The sequence below is a fragment of the Syngnathus floridae genome, chromosome 12, assembly GCF_059516105.1.
Source record: "Syngnathus floridae isolate MCC-2025c chromosome 12, RoL_Sflo_1.0, whole genome shotgun sequence".
NCBI classification, from domain to species: domain Eukaryota; kingdom Metazoa; phylum Chordata; class Actinopteri; order Syngnathiformes; family Syngnathidae; genus Syngnathus; species Syngnathus floridae.
The window spans coordinates 3528336-3543908 of record NC_142424.1 but is presented as its reverse complement, the minus strand read 5'-3'; the positions used below and the strand labels follow the sequence as shown (position 1 = coordinate 3543908).

Here is a 15573-nt window from a genome sequence, read left to right as displayed (position 1 = left end):
GCAAATGGTGAGGTCACTTAAAAGGAATTATTCAATATTTTTTATGTCGTGTAAACAGAAAAAAAAAAGTCAAATACGTGCCTTAGATAAATGAAGGATGGTTTCTAGTATAATCGATACAGTCCAGTCAAGTTCTCGACTCCGCCCAACCAGCCCGCCTCAGGCAGACGCCGGTGTCGGATTGTGAGACACCCAGAGAGCGAGAGACCTCGGGAGCTAGCGTCTGAGGTCGCTAATAACTTTAGGCTTTAGTCATTATCTAGCTTACTTTTATTTACAATGTCTACATCAGGGCCCTTGGATCGAGTGGAACTCTGTGAAAGCCTTTTAACATGGGTAAGTCATCGACCATAACATCCGGTATTGTTTTTCCCCCCTCCGGCGCTAGCTAGCAAGCTAGCATACGAGGCTAACGTTAGCTCGTGAGCTAACAGCGGTACCGAGGAAAAATGACACGAGCTCACGTCGCTTACGTATACAGGCCAGCTGTTGGCTGCCTTAGCTGCTGATGTGTTGCTAGTCGCTTACGAGCTGTCTTTTCTAGAAAATATTGATCATTTAGGGCAAGCGATTATTCGGCAATGTTCCTAATGGATGACACTTTGGTGACAGGCAGGTCAAGAGGTTCAAAAAATACATTCGAAACTCTTTTTGTCTTCGATCCTAGGACGGTCCACCCTTTTTTTTCTCTTTCGTTCACATTCTGACTTGGAAATGTTGCAGGGAAAAAAAAGAATCTTTAAAAGAGCATGTGCTATCGACTATGATCGTGTTTACATGACTGACACATTACAACGTCATGTCAACAGAGTGGCAAAATGTCATGTTTGGAATAAAACACTGTCTGCATTGTCTGCAGTTTACAGTCAAAATATGCTTGGTGTTAAAATAGAGCTTTGTCCGCTGCTTTACAATCAAGCTGCCATGTTACAATCGAGTAAATCACATTTACCGTGAAATCTTGTGATTTGCTTTGTGTACTAAATTTGTATGTTGAAAAGCAATGAACATGCTTAAATTGGACTTTTCCATTTTAAGTGTTCCACCTGAGCGAATAGACCGCACAAAGTGAAAAAACAACCAACAAAGGATGCTGTAAATTGTAAATAGCACGCTAAGCTTTACTAAAATGCCAATGTCAGAGCAGTGAATTTAATTTTTCACAACTTAGTGTGCATATTCCGGTGTTGCAGTGGGAAATATTTTTGTGGTCAAATATGTGACATATTTCACACTCTGACTTGCTTTTGTAAATTAGACCTGTGTCGAATATTTTTGCTTCGCTCAAGTAGTTGCAAGTCAAATATATTAAAAAAAAAAACACCTCTCATCACCAATTTTTTAGAAAAAATAGAAAGTACAACAACCTGGGCTGCGCTATAAACATCACAAATATATTGCAAATGATTTACATTTATATTCCAAAACTGAACAGCCTAAACACTCTTTAAGTAGCGTATGCTTACTTTTGTTCCATGACCCCCTTTTAAGCGCCTCTGGTGACAACCCCCCAATTTTGACCTCTTTTTAGCAATTGCTACTTGCATTAGCATGGCCTTTTGTGTCTTGCTGTTTGGGATTTAGAAGGTTAAAAAAAGGGGGGGATCTATTACATCAACACAGCTCCAAAATAAAAGTTGCCATCATGCAAGCGGGGTATTATATGGTGACGTTCGTGATTTCCCTGGTAAACGGTGTTATGTAATAAAGGGGTGTTCTTTGGGTTTTGTGTGCTGGCCGTGGGCCAGCGGGCAGTCTTGAGATATTTGTCTGCCAGATCCAGATCCTCTCAGATCCGCTCTTTCAGTCCTTTTTGGATTAGTTGAGCCTTTTTCAATTCAGGAAATTAATTCTTTGGAAGAAAAAAAATAGATGTCATGGTCTTTTGAGCTCTGTTATTAAAAATATAAGGAAATTGATCCAGGGGTAGGGATTTAGTCTTGTCCTTTGCTGTCAAATTTCCAACATTCCTGTTCTCCATTTCAGTCACGTGGACTCTTGGCATGTGGACTTGTCATTCTGGGCAACAGCCTTAAGTCGAACTCCAGATGATAGACTGCAACGGGCGCATAATTGAAATAGTTTTCAAGTTGGCTTTAGACATGCTGTTTATTTTACGTTGTTATCACACGTACAATCATGATCGAATAATTATTTTCTTGGTTTAGGTTCAAACATTCGGGGTCGAGGCTCAATGCAAGACTGTGGAGGACATGACGAGCGGCGTCGCTATGGCGCAGGCTCTCCAGAAAATGTGAGTGGAAAATTAGAAGTGTTACATTTTAGGAATGTCAACTGGTCTTAATATTCTGCGATTGGAATTTGATTTTCCGTGTTCGTTTCGTAGAGACGAAGTGTATTTCAATGACGCATGGATTAGTCGAATCAAGCCAGATGTGGGTGACAACTGGAGGTTAAAGGTGAGGATAAATTTCAGTTTAGAATGATTCACATTTTTGATCCACTCACTCATAATTATTGTGTATTCATTCAAATCATGACTTTTTGGTGAACCTTTTTTTTTCCAGGTCAGCAATCTAAAGAAAATTCTCAAAGGTATCCTCGATTATAACCAGGAGGTAAGATGGATGGACTATTTTTTTTTAAGTGTTCAAAGTTGATTTAAAATTGGCAATATGTAATCTGCCCCTCCCTTTCAAGATTCTGGGCCAGCACATAAACGACTTCACGCTACCCGACGTCACCCTCATCGGAGAACACTCCGACCCGGCAGAACTTGGGAGGATGCTTCAACTCATTCTGGGATGTGCTGTCAACTGTGAACAGAAGCAAGGTGAGCGTCCAAAGTCCAACATGAGATTTGTGTGCTCCAATTTTTTCTCACCGTTTTATCTTCTTCCTCTCTAGAGTATATCCAATCCATCATGATGATGGAGGAATCAGTCCAGCATGTGGTCATGACAGCCATCCAAGAGGTAGATCATTTTGTGGAATTGGGAAGATGTTCCGGTCAAGATTGAATGGAATTTAGACATTCAGACTTTCAACCTTCAATTTTCTTTTTTTTTTTTTGCCTTTCCATCAGCTGATGAGTAAAGAGACTCCCGTAACAGGAGGAAACGACTCCTACGTGGATCTCGACAGACAGGTACGCATATTCATGAGATGTAAATTTTTTATTTGCCTTTGTGTCTCAATCTTAGTGGGATAAATTGACTAATCACTTTTTTTTTTTAATGATCAGTGCCACATGATCTGGAGACTTTACCAATTCTTAACCAGTATTAACTCTTGGTGGAATAAAAAAAAAATATATATTATTTATTATTATTTTTTATGCATTTTTAGTTAAAAAAGTCTGTTGAGGAGCTCAATGAAGCTTTGGCCACAAAGGAGGAGATTTCCCAGAGGTGTCGTGAGCTTGATATGCAGGTTGGTTTCATGTCATCCTCATCCTTTTTGGTTTTTTTTGTTTAAAAAGTCAATTTATGAGCCTTTTCAAATCTACCACTAAATTAAGTATGTTTTGTTTTCCTGATTATATTGCGTAATCATTGAATTTTGACTTGCTTTCTTCCCAATATTTCATGATTTATTTTGCATGGATGCATTCATTTCCTGCCAACTCCATAATTGAGCCGTGGTTTAAAGGATTATCTAATCTCCTGTTCTGTTCCATTTGTTTTTGTGGCTATTTTAATATCATTTGTGCCTTGCTTCCAAGGCCCTCCATATTCAAGAGGAGCGCGATAGACTGAGGTTAGACTTTAATGAGCTAGACGAGAGGGTAAATTCAAACTTTATTTCTTCCACTCATTCTGTGTGGTGTGACTAATAAGAGTCATGTCAATTTTTATGTTTTTATTCCCCGCCTTCAGTTTGTTTGCCTCAAATGACCCGCTTTGCTGAGGATTTGCGTGTGTTGGCTTTGTTAGCAGAACTGATATTGCGACATCGTGACTTTTTAGGTGTCATCTCCAGATACGTGAGATGGCCTTGAAATAAATATCTCCCTCGCATTGAACTTCAGGTGGCAGCCCTACAGGAGGAAAAGAGTAGCTTGCTAGCGGAAAACCAACTTTTGATGGAGAGACTCAACCAGTCGGACTCCATCGAGGATATCAACAGCCCGGCTGGCCGCAGACACCTCCAGCTGCAGACGCAACTGGAGCAGCTCCAGGAAGAAACATTCAGGTGTGGGTCGAACGCAAAGGTTAGCGGTCTTCGGAATCAGTTGGGATATTTTTCATTGTCGTCACTTTCCAGGTTGGAAGCATCGAAAGACGACTACCGGATCCGATGCGAGGAGCTTGAAAAAGAACTTTTGGAGGTGAGGTCGCAGAATGAAGAGCTCACATCTCTGGCTGATGAAGCCCAGTCGCTGAAGGATGAGATGGATGTTCTCAGGTAAGCAACTTCTGTCTACCACATCTTCTCATTTTCTTTAGAGGACAAAAAATCCAGGGTGTGTAGACTTTTTATACCCAAGGCAAAGAGAAACAAGCCAGGTGTTTTTTGTTTTTTTTTCTCCAGGCATTCATCAGACAAAGTGTCAAAGCTTGAGGGCACAGTAGAACACTACAAGAAGAAACTTGAGGACATGGGACTCCTCAGGAGACAGGTGCCGCTTGCAAACATCCAAACCAGTTCTCACATATTCACAATTTTATTGTCCTCCATGTTCTATCAGCAACATTTGTTTCCATTTTTTGCAGAGTAAGCTTTTGGAGGAAAAGAACACGGTGTTAATGCAGACCAACATCAGTTTAGAAGAAGAGCTCCGAAAGGCTAATGCTACCAAGGGCCAGTTGGAGACGTATAAGAGACAGGTAAGTCCGAAAAGGTCACTTAGCGTAGCTTGCGTTGCTGTGATGGTCATCGTCGATTCTTCAATCCGCTCTGAGCAGGTGGTGGAACTTCAAAACAGACTGTCGGAAGAATCGAAAAAGGCCGACAAGATGGAGTTTGAGTATAAACGTGTCAAAGAGAAAGTGGACTCTTTACAGAAAGAAAAAGATGTATGTGCACGGATAAGTTATTTATTCCTTTTTTTATGATATGTACAGAACTGTTGCATTTTATGGATTTTTTTTTTTCCTATGCAGCGTATGCGAACGGAGCGAGACTCTTTGAAGGAGACCATTGAGGAGCTGCATTGTGTCCAAGCTCAAGAGGGACAGCTAACGGCAGGTATAAGCAAAAAAAATGGCTAAATTTAACCTTTAGAGTTACAAGACCATCATTTGTGCCCCAGGTCTTCTCCCACTCGCCAGCGCCGACGGTTCCGATTCTTTGGCAGCCGAGATCACAACGCCAGAGATTCGGTATGTTCAGCGCTATCAAAAATATTGCTTCTTAACTAAATCACTTTTTTTGATTTTTGTTACGCAGAGAGCATTTGATCCGCCTTCAGCACGAGAACAAAATGCTGAAGCTGGCTCAAGAGGGCTCGGATAACGAGAAGATTGCGCTTTTACAGAGTCTGCTGGAAGACTCCAATAGAAGGAAAAGTGAGCTGGAGACCGAAAACAGGTCAGTGTATTTTAATCTTGCCAGGCTGTCAACTCCGTTTTGTCTTCTAAACAATGTTGTCCAACCGGTCGGTGTCTGCGCTTTACATGTTTGTAGGTTAACCAACCAGCGCCTGATGGAGGAACAGAGTCAGATAGAAGAGCTCCAGAAGAACCTCCAGGAACAAGGCTCCAAAGCAGATGATGTACGTAATGAAACGTGGATTTAAGACACTCCCAATTTTCAACTTCGGTTTGTGTTCAACCATATTTCTCTTTCACGTTTCAGTCTTCCATTATGAAGAAGAAATACGCCGAGCACATGTAAGTACATTGTGTTCATCTACGACCGTGCATCTTTAAAAAATATAACAATTATTTCTTCTGCCTCACCAGGGAGAAGCTTCAAGAAGTGAACAACGAGTTACTGAAGAAAAATGCCTTCATTGACGAGATGGAGCCCAAATACGCCGCCAGCTGTGAGTTTACGCTCGAGTGCTCCTTAACTTGCTGTCGTCTTTGAATCTGGTTGATCACTCGGCTCTCTTTTGTTAGCTCAACGAGTGGATGAACTGGAGGAGGCCTTGAAAAAGAAAGATGATGAGATGAAGCAAATGGAGGAGCGGTATAAGAAATATTTGGAGAAAGCCAAGAGCGTGAGGACATATTTCGATTTTTAAACGTCCTTATTAACAGGAGATCATCCCTGACTTGTTCCATTTGGGTTCTCAGGTAATTCGCACTCTAGATCCTAAACAGAACCAGGGCTCAGGTCCAGAAGTTCAGGCCTTGAAAAACCAGCTGCAGGAGAAAGAGCGGATGCTGCACTCGTTGGAGGTCATTTGGCTCGCAAATAAGAACCAAAGATAAACTCTTGGTGTGATTCTCTTCTGATTATGTCTTTTTTTTTTTTCTTCAACAGAAAGAAATGGATAAAACAAAAAGCCAGAGAGATTATGAGGAGAAACTAATTGTGTCGGCCTGGTATAATATGGTAAGAGTGACGTCAATAGTTTTTTAAATTACTCCAAAACACACACAGACATTTAATGGACCATTTAATTCACACAAAAAATAACAGGATTAATTATTTCAGTGCAAAACCGCCATAGACATACCATGGACCACTGCTAGGTGGCAGTATTGCTAAGAGCTGATCTTAAATCAACATTAATGTATTTTTCCTCCCTCTCCAATTCTTCACCATTAGTCGGCCGGTAATAATCGACTCCTGCTGCGGCGTCTGTTTTTAAACAAGATAAATTTAAAGTCAATTGCCCTGTTAAATACTCATCTTTTTTATTTATTTTCCCAGGGAATGACTTTCCAGAAAAAGGCGGCCGAAGACAGATTGGCCAACACCGGCTCGAGTCAGTCTTTCCTGGCCCGCCAAAGGCAAGCCACCAGTTCCCGGCGCAGCTACCCAGGCCACGTCCAGCCGGCTACCGCGAGGTAGAAAGGCAGACAAAAAGTTCCAGCAGCAAAACTACTTTACACAAAACCCTGAACTGTTCATTTCAAATTCTGCCTGTTGATTTTCATTTTGTTTTTTCTTCACCCTTCTTCCCGATTAGATCCGTCAGGTAGAGATGCCAGGCAAGACTGCCCCAAAAACCTTTCGCCGCTTTTATTCCCGGCTAAACTTATTTTTTTTTTCCTCTGAGTCAAGTGATGGCAGAGCACACACGAAACGAGCATTATTTTATCATCACGCATTGCTCAACACTTAACCTCAACATGCAGTAGTCATGCACAATTCTACCTATATCAGTCTTAAAAATTTTTTGTTTTTCATCTTTTATTTCTAAACGGGTAACAAATGTTGCTGAAATAATTTCAGTAGGTGCAACTTCACCAGCGTATACTTGGTTTTCTCATCACACATTTTAGTGCCATAATAGAAAAGTAAACACACATTAGGACAGCTGCATCTCCTGGAAGTGGAAATTGAAGAAAGGATTGAGTGGAGCACCGCTTTAATTTTTTTGGGGGGTCAAGACTTTCATCTTAGACAACTCTCATGGCTCACAAACCCCTATTTTGAAATAATATTTTGGTTTTAGACTTTCAAAAATTAACCCTGTTAATTGTTCATGATAGGACATGTGATATGGGGATATTTTTTTAATTTTTTAATCTTAACAATGGCCAAGAAATATTCATTTGTGGCCACAAAAAAGGGAAAATGTCCACATTAAATACGAATTTGTGGCCACAAATTAACCATATTTCACCCCCCCTCCCCATATCACATCTGGGGCACGTTCGTCACCCGCTTTTAAAATCCAGGCCAAAATTCGCTGCTAACATTCCCTCCTATCTGACTGTTATCTCCTGTTCTCCTCCCTCCCCCCCCCCTAACAGCAATATCCCAGCATGATCGGCGCAGCAGTGACCCCGGCCCGATACGGCCCGGCCCGTCCGTGCTGGCGAAACCCGAGGCGCACGATGCATGCAATACCTGCCTGGCGACACTTTGCATGACTTTGCATTGACTGTGAGTTAACCCGGCATACGGCAACAGCAGCATGAGCACTAACAAGCCCTCTGCAGCATTGCAATCCTCTTTCGCGCCACTAGGGAGCGCTGTGGGGAAAGAAAATACTCCTTCATTTATTCATCTTTTGTATTCCTCTTTGCTTTCTTGCTTTTCATGGACATGCCTGCTTTGTGTTTCCAAACGGCATCAAGCCTGTTTTAGCACAGTGACATCTATCTGGAATACCTCAACAGCATTTTTCCACATATTCAGTCGTGAATTGATTTCAGTATTTGAGAGGGAAGGAAAAAACAGGACAAAAAAAATTACCTTTTATATCGAAATTTTTCCTCTCCCATTTTGGACACTTTGTCATTGTAAAGAAAAAAAAAAATCTAAGAAAGACTTTACCTATCCTTTAAAATGTGACCCGAGGACATGCTAGCTGGGCTTTTACCTCAACTTTTAGCAACTAGTTATAGGATGGGAAAATGTTTGTATACAACACAAAAAAAAAATCACAAATCCACTTTTAAGTATTTTTCTAAGCTCCAACATGTCTGATGGGTTTGTATTTTGTGACGTCATGTCGATTTGATACATTTGATGTATATAGCGTACTTGAACATAAAGCAGGCGCGTCCTTTTGCGTGGTGCCGTATACATCCAAAGAAGAACCAGTATTGAGCCAAAAGTAAGTATTCACACATGTCAAGCATCTGTGAAGAGAAAACTACATTAATTTATTAATGTGGAGTTTCTATTGAAAGGCCAAGCAGATGAAAAATCCCTCGAAAATCAATAATTGTGTGCAAGTCATGACAAAATAATCATAGGTCAACTTTATCATGCAGCTTCATATTGTACATTTATTTTCTGCAGCTTTTTATCGCATATTTATATTTTAACTGCAAGGCTTAGGAGGTCAATTTATTTAAAATGGTGGCGCATGTTACAGGCATGAATGCAAGAGATGGTTCGATCCGCCAGTTTAGTGCCTTTGTTACCGGTGCGCTCATTTTGAAGGCAGTGTGAGCTGACTTAAATATCGTTTTTTTTTTGTCATTTTGAAAAGACAAATGATGGGAAATCAACCGCCTCCGTTTTCATAGTCGCTTCTAAACAAGAGTTGATGAGGGCTTGTCTTATTTGACTCTGTCATGTGTAACGATTTATCTTATGCAGTGCATTTTTTTAATTCTTATTTATTTTTTTGTGTCTTGCGCAGAAGTGTTAGTATTATGTTCACAACTTAACGATTTATATAAAATAATTATCTAATACAAAGAACAAGGAAGTGACACAAAACTTAAAAGTCAGACCGGTGAACGGCGTGTTGCTTTTATTTCTTTACAGGCACGACACATTTTCCGGATTGTTCGAACTCGTAAAAAGCACATTTTGAAACCTCAAATTACCTTTTATTGGATTAACTCTCATACTACAAATAAAAATTAGTGTTCATTTGCAGTCAATAGGAAATTAATTGAAAAAGTGTAGCGGAGCCGCCAAAGTTGAAATGATCCTTTATGATGTGACATGAAAAACATTTTGCCTTTGTAAAATAAAACAAAAATAAAATAAAACTCACCTTGAGGACAGGACGTGATAGTCGGCACTTCAGATTGGCTTTAATCGAATGACACAGAGGAAGGAAGTTACCCGATGCAACTTGATCTGATCAATTTATTTGGAAGACCAAACTGTAATGGAAGCGGTTTTTGGTGCTTGACAATCCAATTCTTCCGTTTCATTTAACCGCGGCGCTCACGTAGTATCAAAGGTTAAAATAATCGACATGTTACCCGACTGCAAATGGTAAAATGTTCTCGTACTCTGTCAGACTGTAGATTATCATGCAGTGTTTATACTTTTTTTTTTTTTTTTGTTACTCATTTGGACAATGAAGTTGCAACTAACTATCCATTTGCCAAGTTTTTTAATGCTTGTATCCAACCCCCACTATGTATATAGTCGCATTTTGCAACTGCAGTTACGAGGGGGGGCCTTTTAGGGACGGTGATCAAAGTGGTTAAGATGGACATCTGATAACGTGCTTCCGACACTGTAAACTTTGGAGACGACGTTGTAAATAAAGCTTATATTCAAATATAATTGTCTGCTTTGGGTTTTATCAGGAACTGGATGCCAGGTTTCATGATTTGGTAGCTTATCCTGTCCGTTCATGAATCCTGGATTCGCTTTCGGTCGGTCGGCAGAGATTCAAACTGTCTCTGGGTGTGTCGTCTTGGCGCGTCAAAGCGGCAGGCCAAAGTCAATAAAAGACAGACTCTACTGGTTTTTCACATATCCATCCAAAACAAATTGAAAAAAAATTCAACCAACCTCACTTTTATTTTTGTCTACCTGCATCAAATGATACAAAATAGATTCGCATATTGCGATATCCAAGTTCAACAAAACAAATGAGTGCATTCATTTATAGATTTACTCAAATCTTTTATTTTCCGTGACCAAAGGATTACATGGATGTTCCCCGAGCTGTAAGTGTCAAGTGTCCAAAAGTTGTCGGTAACATCCTACCGCACTGACTAACCGAAGTACCAAAAGGCTAAATTATGTACTTTCGATTTTTGCAAACGCTTATTGTGCATCACACCTCAATTACAGCAATTACAATCGCAAAGTCAAGATGAAATACGAGCATTGACATAAAAATGTGGCCGTATATATTTGAAAAAAGAAAGACGGTCCAACCGAGAGCGCTTTTAACCCTGGTGGTAACGAGAATGAACAGTTATTCAAAAGTTCTATTTTATTTGCGTGAGTCGGTCCAAAAAATGTGGTTTGTTCAAAAACTCCCTGAAACACTTTCGCACATATCTGCCGGAAAGATAAATGTAGTGTGTATTTGAAAAGATGATGCCCTGTATAGTTAGCATAAAAGCTAACCGTTAGCAAATAAGCTAACTTAGCTATTTGGAGCCGCAAATTCATGATGTTTTTGGAATTTCAAAAAATAGAAATATGTTAGTTCATATAGTTTCATCATATCTAAGATTTAGTTTTACAACTAAAGGCAAATATTAAAAATTTAATATCAAGTAACGCATAAACTGATGCTTTCCGCTATACAAAAAAAGACCTTACAGACTGCGGTAGTCTAACCCCTCATCTTTTTACACTTTGTCTCAGTTCCAAACGCCTTTAGGCCACAGAGAATCATCATATTCATCAGAAGATGACAAAAATGACAGTAAGAGACAATTATTGAGCGCATGAAGACACCACAGGCAGACAAGGACAAATATAAATATAGTGACTAGAAACCGCTGCCACGTTTCCTCAAAGGCATTCATTTTTCTAGCGGCTACTGGAAGTACCACAAAAGTCTGTGTGTTCCATTATCACTCGCAGCGAAACACGTGCTCAGATTCCTTAGAAGAGACAAAAGTATTGGGACGTTTTTCTAACAGCGTCTACCTTTCTGTGGGATTTATTTCGGTTAATTCATCCAGAAGAATATTTGTGAGGCTTTCGTGGGTTTTGTTTTATGCACGTGACTCAAGTTGGAACAGAAACGGCCCTTTCCTAAACTCTTCCCACAATGTTGGACGTTAGGTCGCCAATTTTCTGGGAATTTTTAAAAAGTGGAAACCTGCCATATGAATAACTTTCACAGTCATTAACATGTCTAAGCAAGTTTTGGGGAGGGTGAAGGTAACTTAAGTAAATCTGAAAATGATCTTGTTGCATATTTTCTGCTATTTCAGCACCTTCCTATCTTGCCCTGGAATGTTTCACTCTCGTATTTTGGTTATAATCCACCTCGTATGCAAATTATCTCGTCTGTGAACTCGCTGACTTAAACGAAAACATCTGATGAGACATAAAGGGAGGGAGAATTGTTTGTCTTGCGAAAGAAACCACATCAGACAATTGAAGCATTTAATTAAATTCAATTTTCTGCTTTTAATTGTTTGAGACAGGTGGAACAAATGCAGGCAGGCAAAAACAAGTCGACAAAAACAGAAAGATCACACTGAGAGATTCGGTGGTAGCTCAATTTGAAATTAAACTTGACAAATAAACCTCGATGAACAAAACTAATTCAAAGCGTAAACACTGCGAAATCCACCGTGACACTTTTGACCACCCTAACACATAACATAAACGAAAACTGTCACTCTCGCAATCTCCGTTTTGATATTCCAAGCAAAACTTACCATCCGTGCCAGATGTTCTTGTTTTTCCAACACTCCTCTTTCCAAATATCAAAGTAATTACCGAAACATTCCGCCGAGGAGAAAATCAGCCTTCTATTATTTCTACGCAACTTTGGCCGCCAACGTGGCCTTGGTGTCGTGATAACACAATGCTCTCATTGACACGTACAATCAAGACACTCCCAGAAATGATATTTCAGCACTTCGCTTTTGACACATTTGATCGTACAAAGCGTTCCCTCCAACACAAACACTTGGACCGACGCTCGCGATCATTTTTTTGGCGCCGCTTCACAGAATCGCAGGTGAAGGAAACTTAAACCTCGCGCCCGGCCTGTTGACACAGTCAAGCGGAAGACGGGCGTTCTTCTTAGGATTCCATTCAACTCCGAGAGGCCAAGCGGGAAGACGTGACTGACAACCGCTGGGGTCGAGATGTTTGTTTCGAGACAAGAATCCCTTTCATTTTTTTGCCCTCCCCGTCCCGCCTGCTGTTTAAACACATCGAGTCGAGGTGTTGATAGGATATGATGGGCCGGCAAGAAAACAGCAACAGGATTTTTTTTTGCAAAAATTGGCCATGTTCGCATCCTTCGGGTCAATGATAAGTAGGCCATTAAAACCCCGAGGAACGTAAAGATAATCATTCAGGCTACCTTTTGCCATCTTGAACCTCAAAAGTTTTATCTATCGATTGATGAATGTTTAGTTTAGACATTGGGACAATAATCATCTTTGATTAGTCGGGCGGGGGGTAATTTTTTTTTTAGGCCCAATCTGGATGCAAGTACTTTGAAAGTCATCTGGGCTGAATTCCGCGAGATGTAGCTCAAGATGTCACAAAGCAGGCAATCATCTTTGGAGACAGGCGGGATTGATTGGGTTGATATTAGTTCTAATTGACTCCAGCCTTTCCAAAGCGGGATTAATAAAACACATACAAGATGAAAGATGGGGGATTTTGAGATGAATTAGGACCGTCGTTTTATTTGCAGGTGGTTCATCGGGAAGGCAGTCTCTAAAGTCACATCGTTGCATCCCCCCCATAAAAAAAAAGTCATACCATAGAAAGGGAAGCCATGTCAAATTGAGAGTGACGTGTTTTTAATACGAAATAAACCACATGAAACGAACTCGATTGTTTTCTGTTGATTGTTTGCGGCAGGCAAAACAATTCCAAATCCAAACCAGAAGGAACACCATGAAGATAAGAGGAAATGTTTTTGGAGGATCCACAAAATTTTTTTTGTAGCAGTTAGCAAATCAGAAACATTTTATGTCCCCTAATCCTTCAACACAGTCTTCACAGGTAACAAGTCCAAAAAAGAAAAAAAAATCTGAATTTTGTCTGATTCAGATTTAAACATTACGGTAATTTTAAATGCCAAGTTTAACCAACAAAAACTTTTTTGTTGCTCCTCCATAACCGGATTGTTTCAGAGACTTTTGTCATTACAATTGGAATCTTTTCAATTAAAGATTTCTGGCCAACTCTTCGTATATAACGTGATCTATTCCGATTTGCCGCTCAACTTTTTTTTTCCCCATTCCACATAAGTGGTTCAACTCATGTCGCGGTTGTCGTCTCACCATCTGGTCATCTTCATTTTTAGAGTGGTTTTAAGTGTTTTTTTTCTTGGACAGGGCTATTTCCTGAAATGACTCCATCTTGACAGACATAGGAACCAATTCGGACCAACCACAGAGACGAAACACGACTTAGTCCGACTACCAGGGTTGACGAGAAACTTTCAAATCCAGAATCTCTTTGACATCAACATGTTATTAATATTAGCACAGTGACAATCTGTCTGGCAGACAAATCCAGGAATTTGCAACATGTTTTTTGAGAACGACAACAAAACATGGGGTGAAGGCGGCCGTCATGTTAGTCTTGCTCTGATTAACTACATCAGACTTAAGATCAAACCATTCGTGTACGTGGCATATGCGTCAGACCGCAAAGCCATGAACGTGTTGGCTTCCCGTAAATGTTTTTATACGTTGAACACCACGTTGGCTTTGATGCCGTGACTAACACTTTGGTCACTAACCACTTCCATCGCAGCTGACTCTGAAACGTCGGGATTATGGTTCTAAATGTCACTTTGGGTTTTTGAATCAAAAAAGATTCTTTTGGTAGGATGGAAGCCAAGTCAGGACATACCATCGTCTCTACTCTCAAAATCTGTCCGTCCCAATTTGTGGAGATACGGGATTATCCCCAAAATATATTTCCTATCAAATATATGAATCACTTTTGTTCTAAGACTAATCTAATAATGGGCAGTGTAACTCAATTTATCTTTAGGATTTTTTCGATTGTGCGGAATCGATTGAAACGATCGAACCAAAATCGACTTCTACCAGCTTTTATTTCCGCAGATGTGATTTAAACACTGCCAAAAAAAAATTCCCAAATGCGTGTATTCATCTTGTAATTTCCAAATATGCACCTTGGCGTCCAAAACTATCCAGAGGCAATTCACCGTCCTCCCAAAACTAATGTGATACCTTTGTACAACAACCGGGGGACCTCTTGATTTCAAATTCGTGGTATTCCGGGGCCCCTACGTGGAGGAAATCAGTCTCACTTCTAAGCAACCGCACGCACTCACGCTACGAGTTTTCAATCAGAGTTTAATGCACTGTGAAAGAAGCGGGACACGGTCGATATAACTAACCATCCGTAATGGACTGACTCATAAGATTTGGAGCTGTTGTTACTGGAAGAGACTTCTTCTCCTCCTCGCTAAAGTCACGTCCTCATGTGGTCACTTGTGAGGATCATAAAAAGAACAACAAGGAATGTGGAAACGGGAGGACGTGCGGACGTGCCAACGGTGTAATCGAGAGATTGGAATCTAAGATCTCGCCCACAGAAACGCAAATGGTATTTGCTCATTTTTTTTGGGTCACTCTGCTTTGGGTTCAGTCCATTGGAAAATCTTTCGTGAAATTTATGTTCGAATCCTGCAGGGCTCACCTGGGCCTGACGGGATCAAATAAGTCCACCGTCCCGGCCCGTATAAAACAAAACGTGGTCATTTCCATATTCTGCACACCTTTTGAAGATATTTGCGCTGGATTCCTCAGAAGATCGTTTTGATCTTTGCTTAGGACAGGCACTTTAATGTGGAAATGCACAGATGGTCAGTATTGACAGTATCCTAAAGGCCAAGGTGGACTTTGAACGCATTCGCTTTTATTCAACCAAAGACTTTGGCGGTAGATTTTCAGGTGGATGATAAGTTCAATCACACATTTGATATCTTTGTAGTATTTTTTGTCTTAATAATACAGCTGTTCCATATGCTTTCAATCCAAAGTGACATTTTGTCTGATGTGATCACTCACTAATTAAGCATAAAACCTAAGGTAAGAAAATATCACTTGCATTAAATATGTTTCCACAAGGGGGCGCTTTAAGCGGACT

General features: G+C 40.3%; 1 protein-coding gene across 3 annotated transcripts; it reads left to right on the top strand.

Annotated features, from left to right (window-relative positions):
- The first annotated feature begins 99 nt into the window (after nt 1–99).
- hook3 (hook microtubule-tethering protein 3) lies at nt 100–10065 on the top strand. Of its 3 annotated transcripts, none has more exons than XM_088392701.1 (24): nt 100–336; nt 2169–2254; nt 2348–2420; nt 2529–2579; nt 2662–2794; nt 2869–2936; nt 3047–3109; nt 3310–3393; nt 3992–4155; nt 4228–4368; nt 4495–4582; nt 4677–4790; nt 4869–4979; nt 5067–5151; nt 5216–5285; nt 5353–5493; nt 5590–5677; nt 5761–5795; nt 5868–5950; nt 6027–6127; nt 6204–6308; nt 6394–6465; nt 6787–6923; nt 7046–7829. In XM_088392701.1, exons 1-24 carry the CDS (start codon nt 280–282, stop codon nt 7056–7058), a joined length of 2163 nt encoding a protein of 720 aa, XP_088248827.1. In that variant the 5' UTR covers nt 100–279; the 3' UTR covers nt 7059–7829. The 3 variants fall into 3 exon arrangements, with proteins under 3 accessions (XP_088248827.1, XP_088248828.1, XP_088248826.1); XM_088392700.1 differs by lacking the exon at nt 7046–7829 and adding an exon at nt 7836–10065 and having other exon boundaries at nt 102–336; XM_088392702.1 differs by having other exon boundaries at nt 101–336; nt 6787–7829.
- Nucleotides 10066–15573: the final 5508 nt, after the last annotated feature.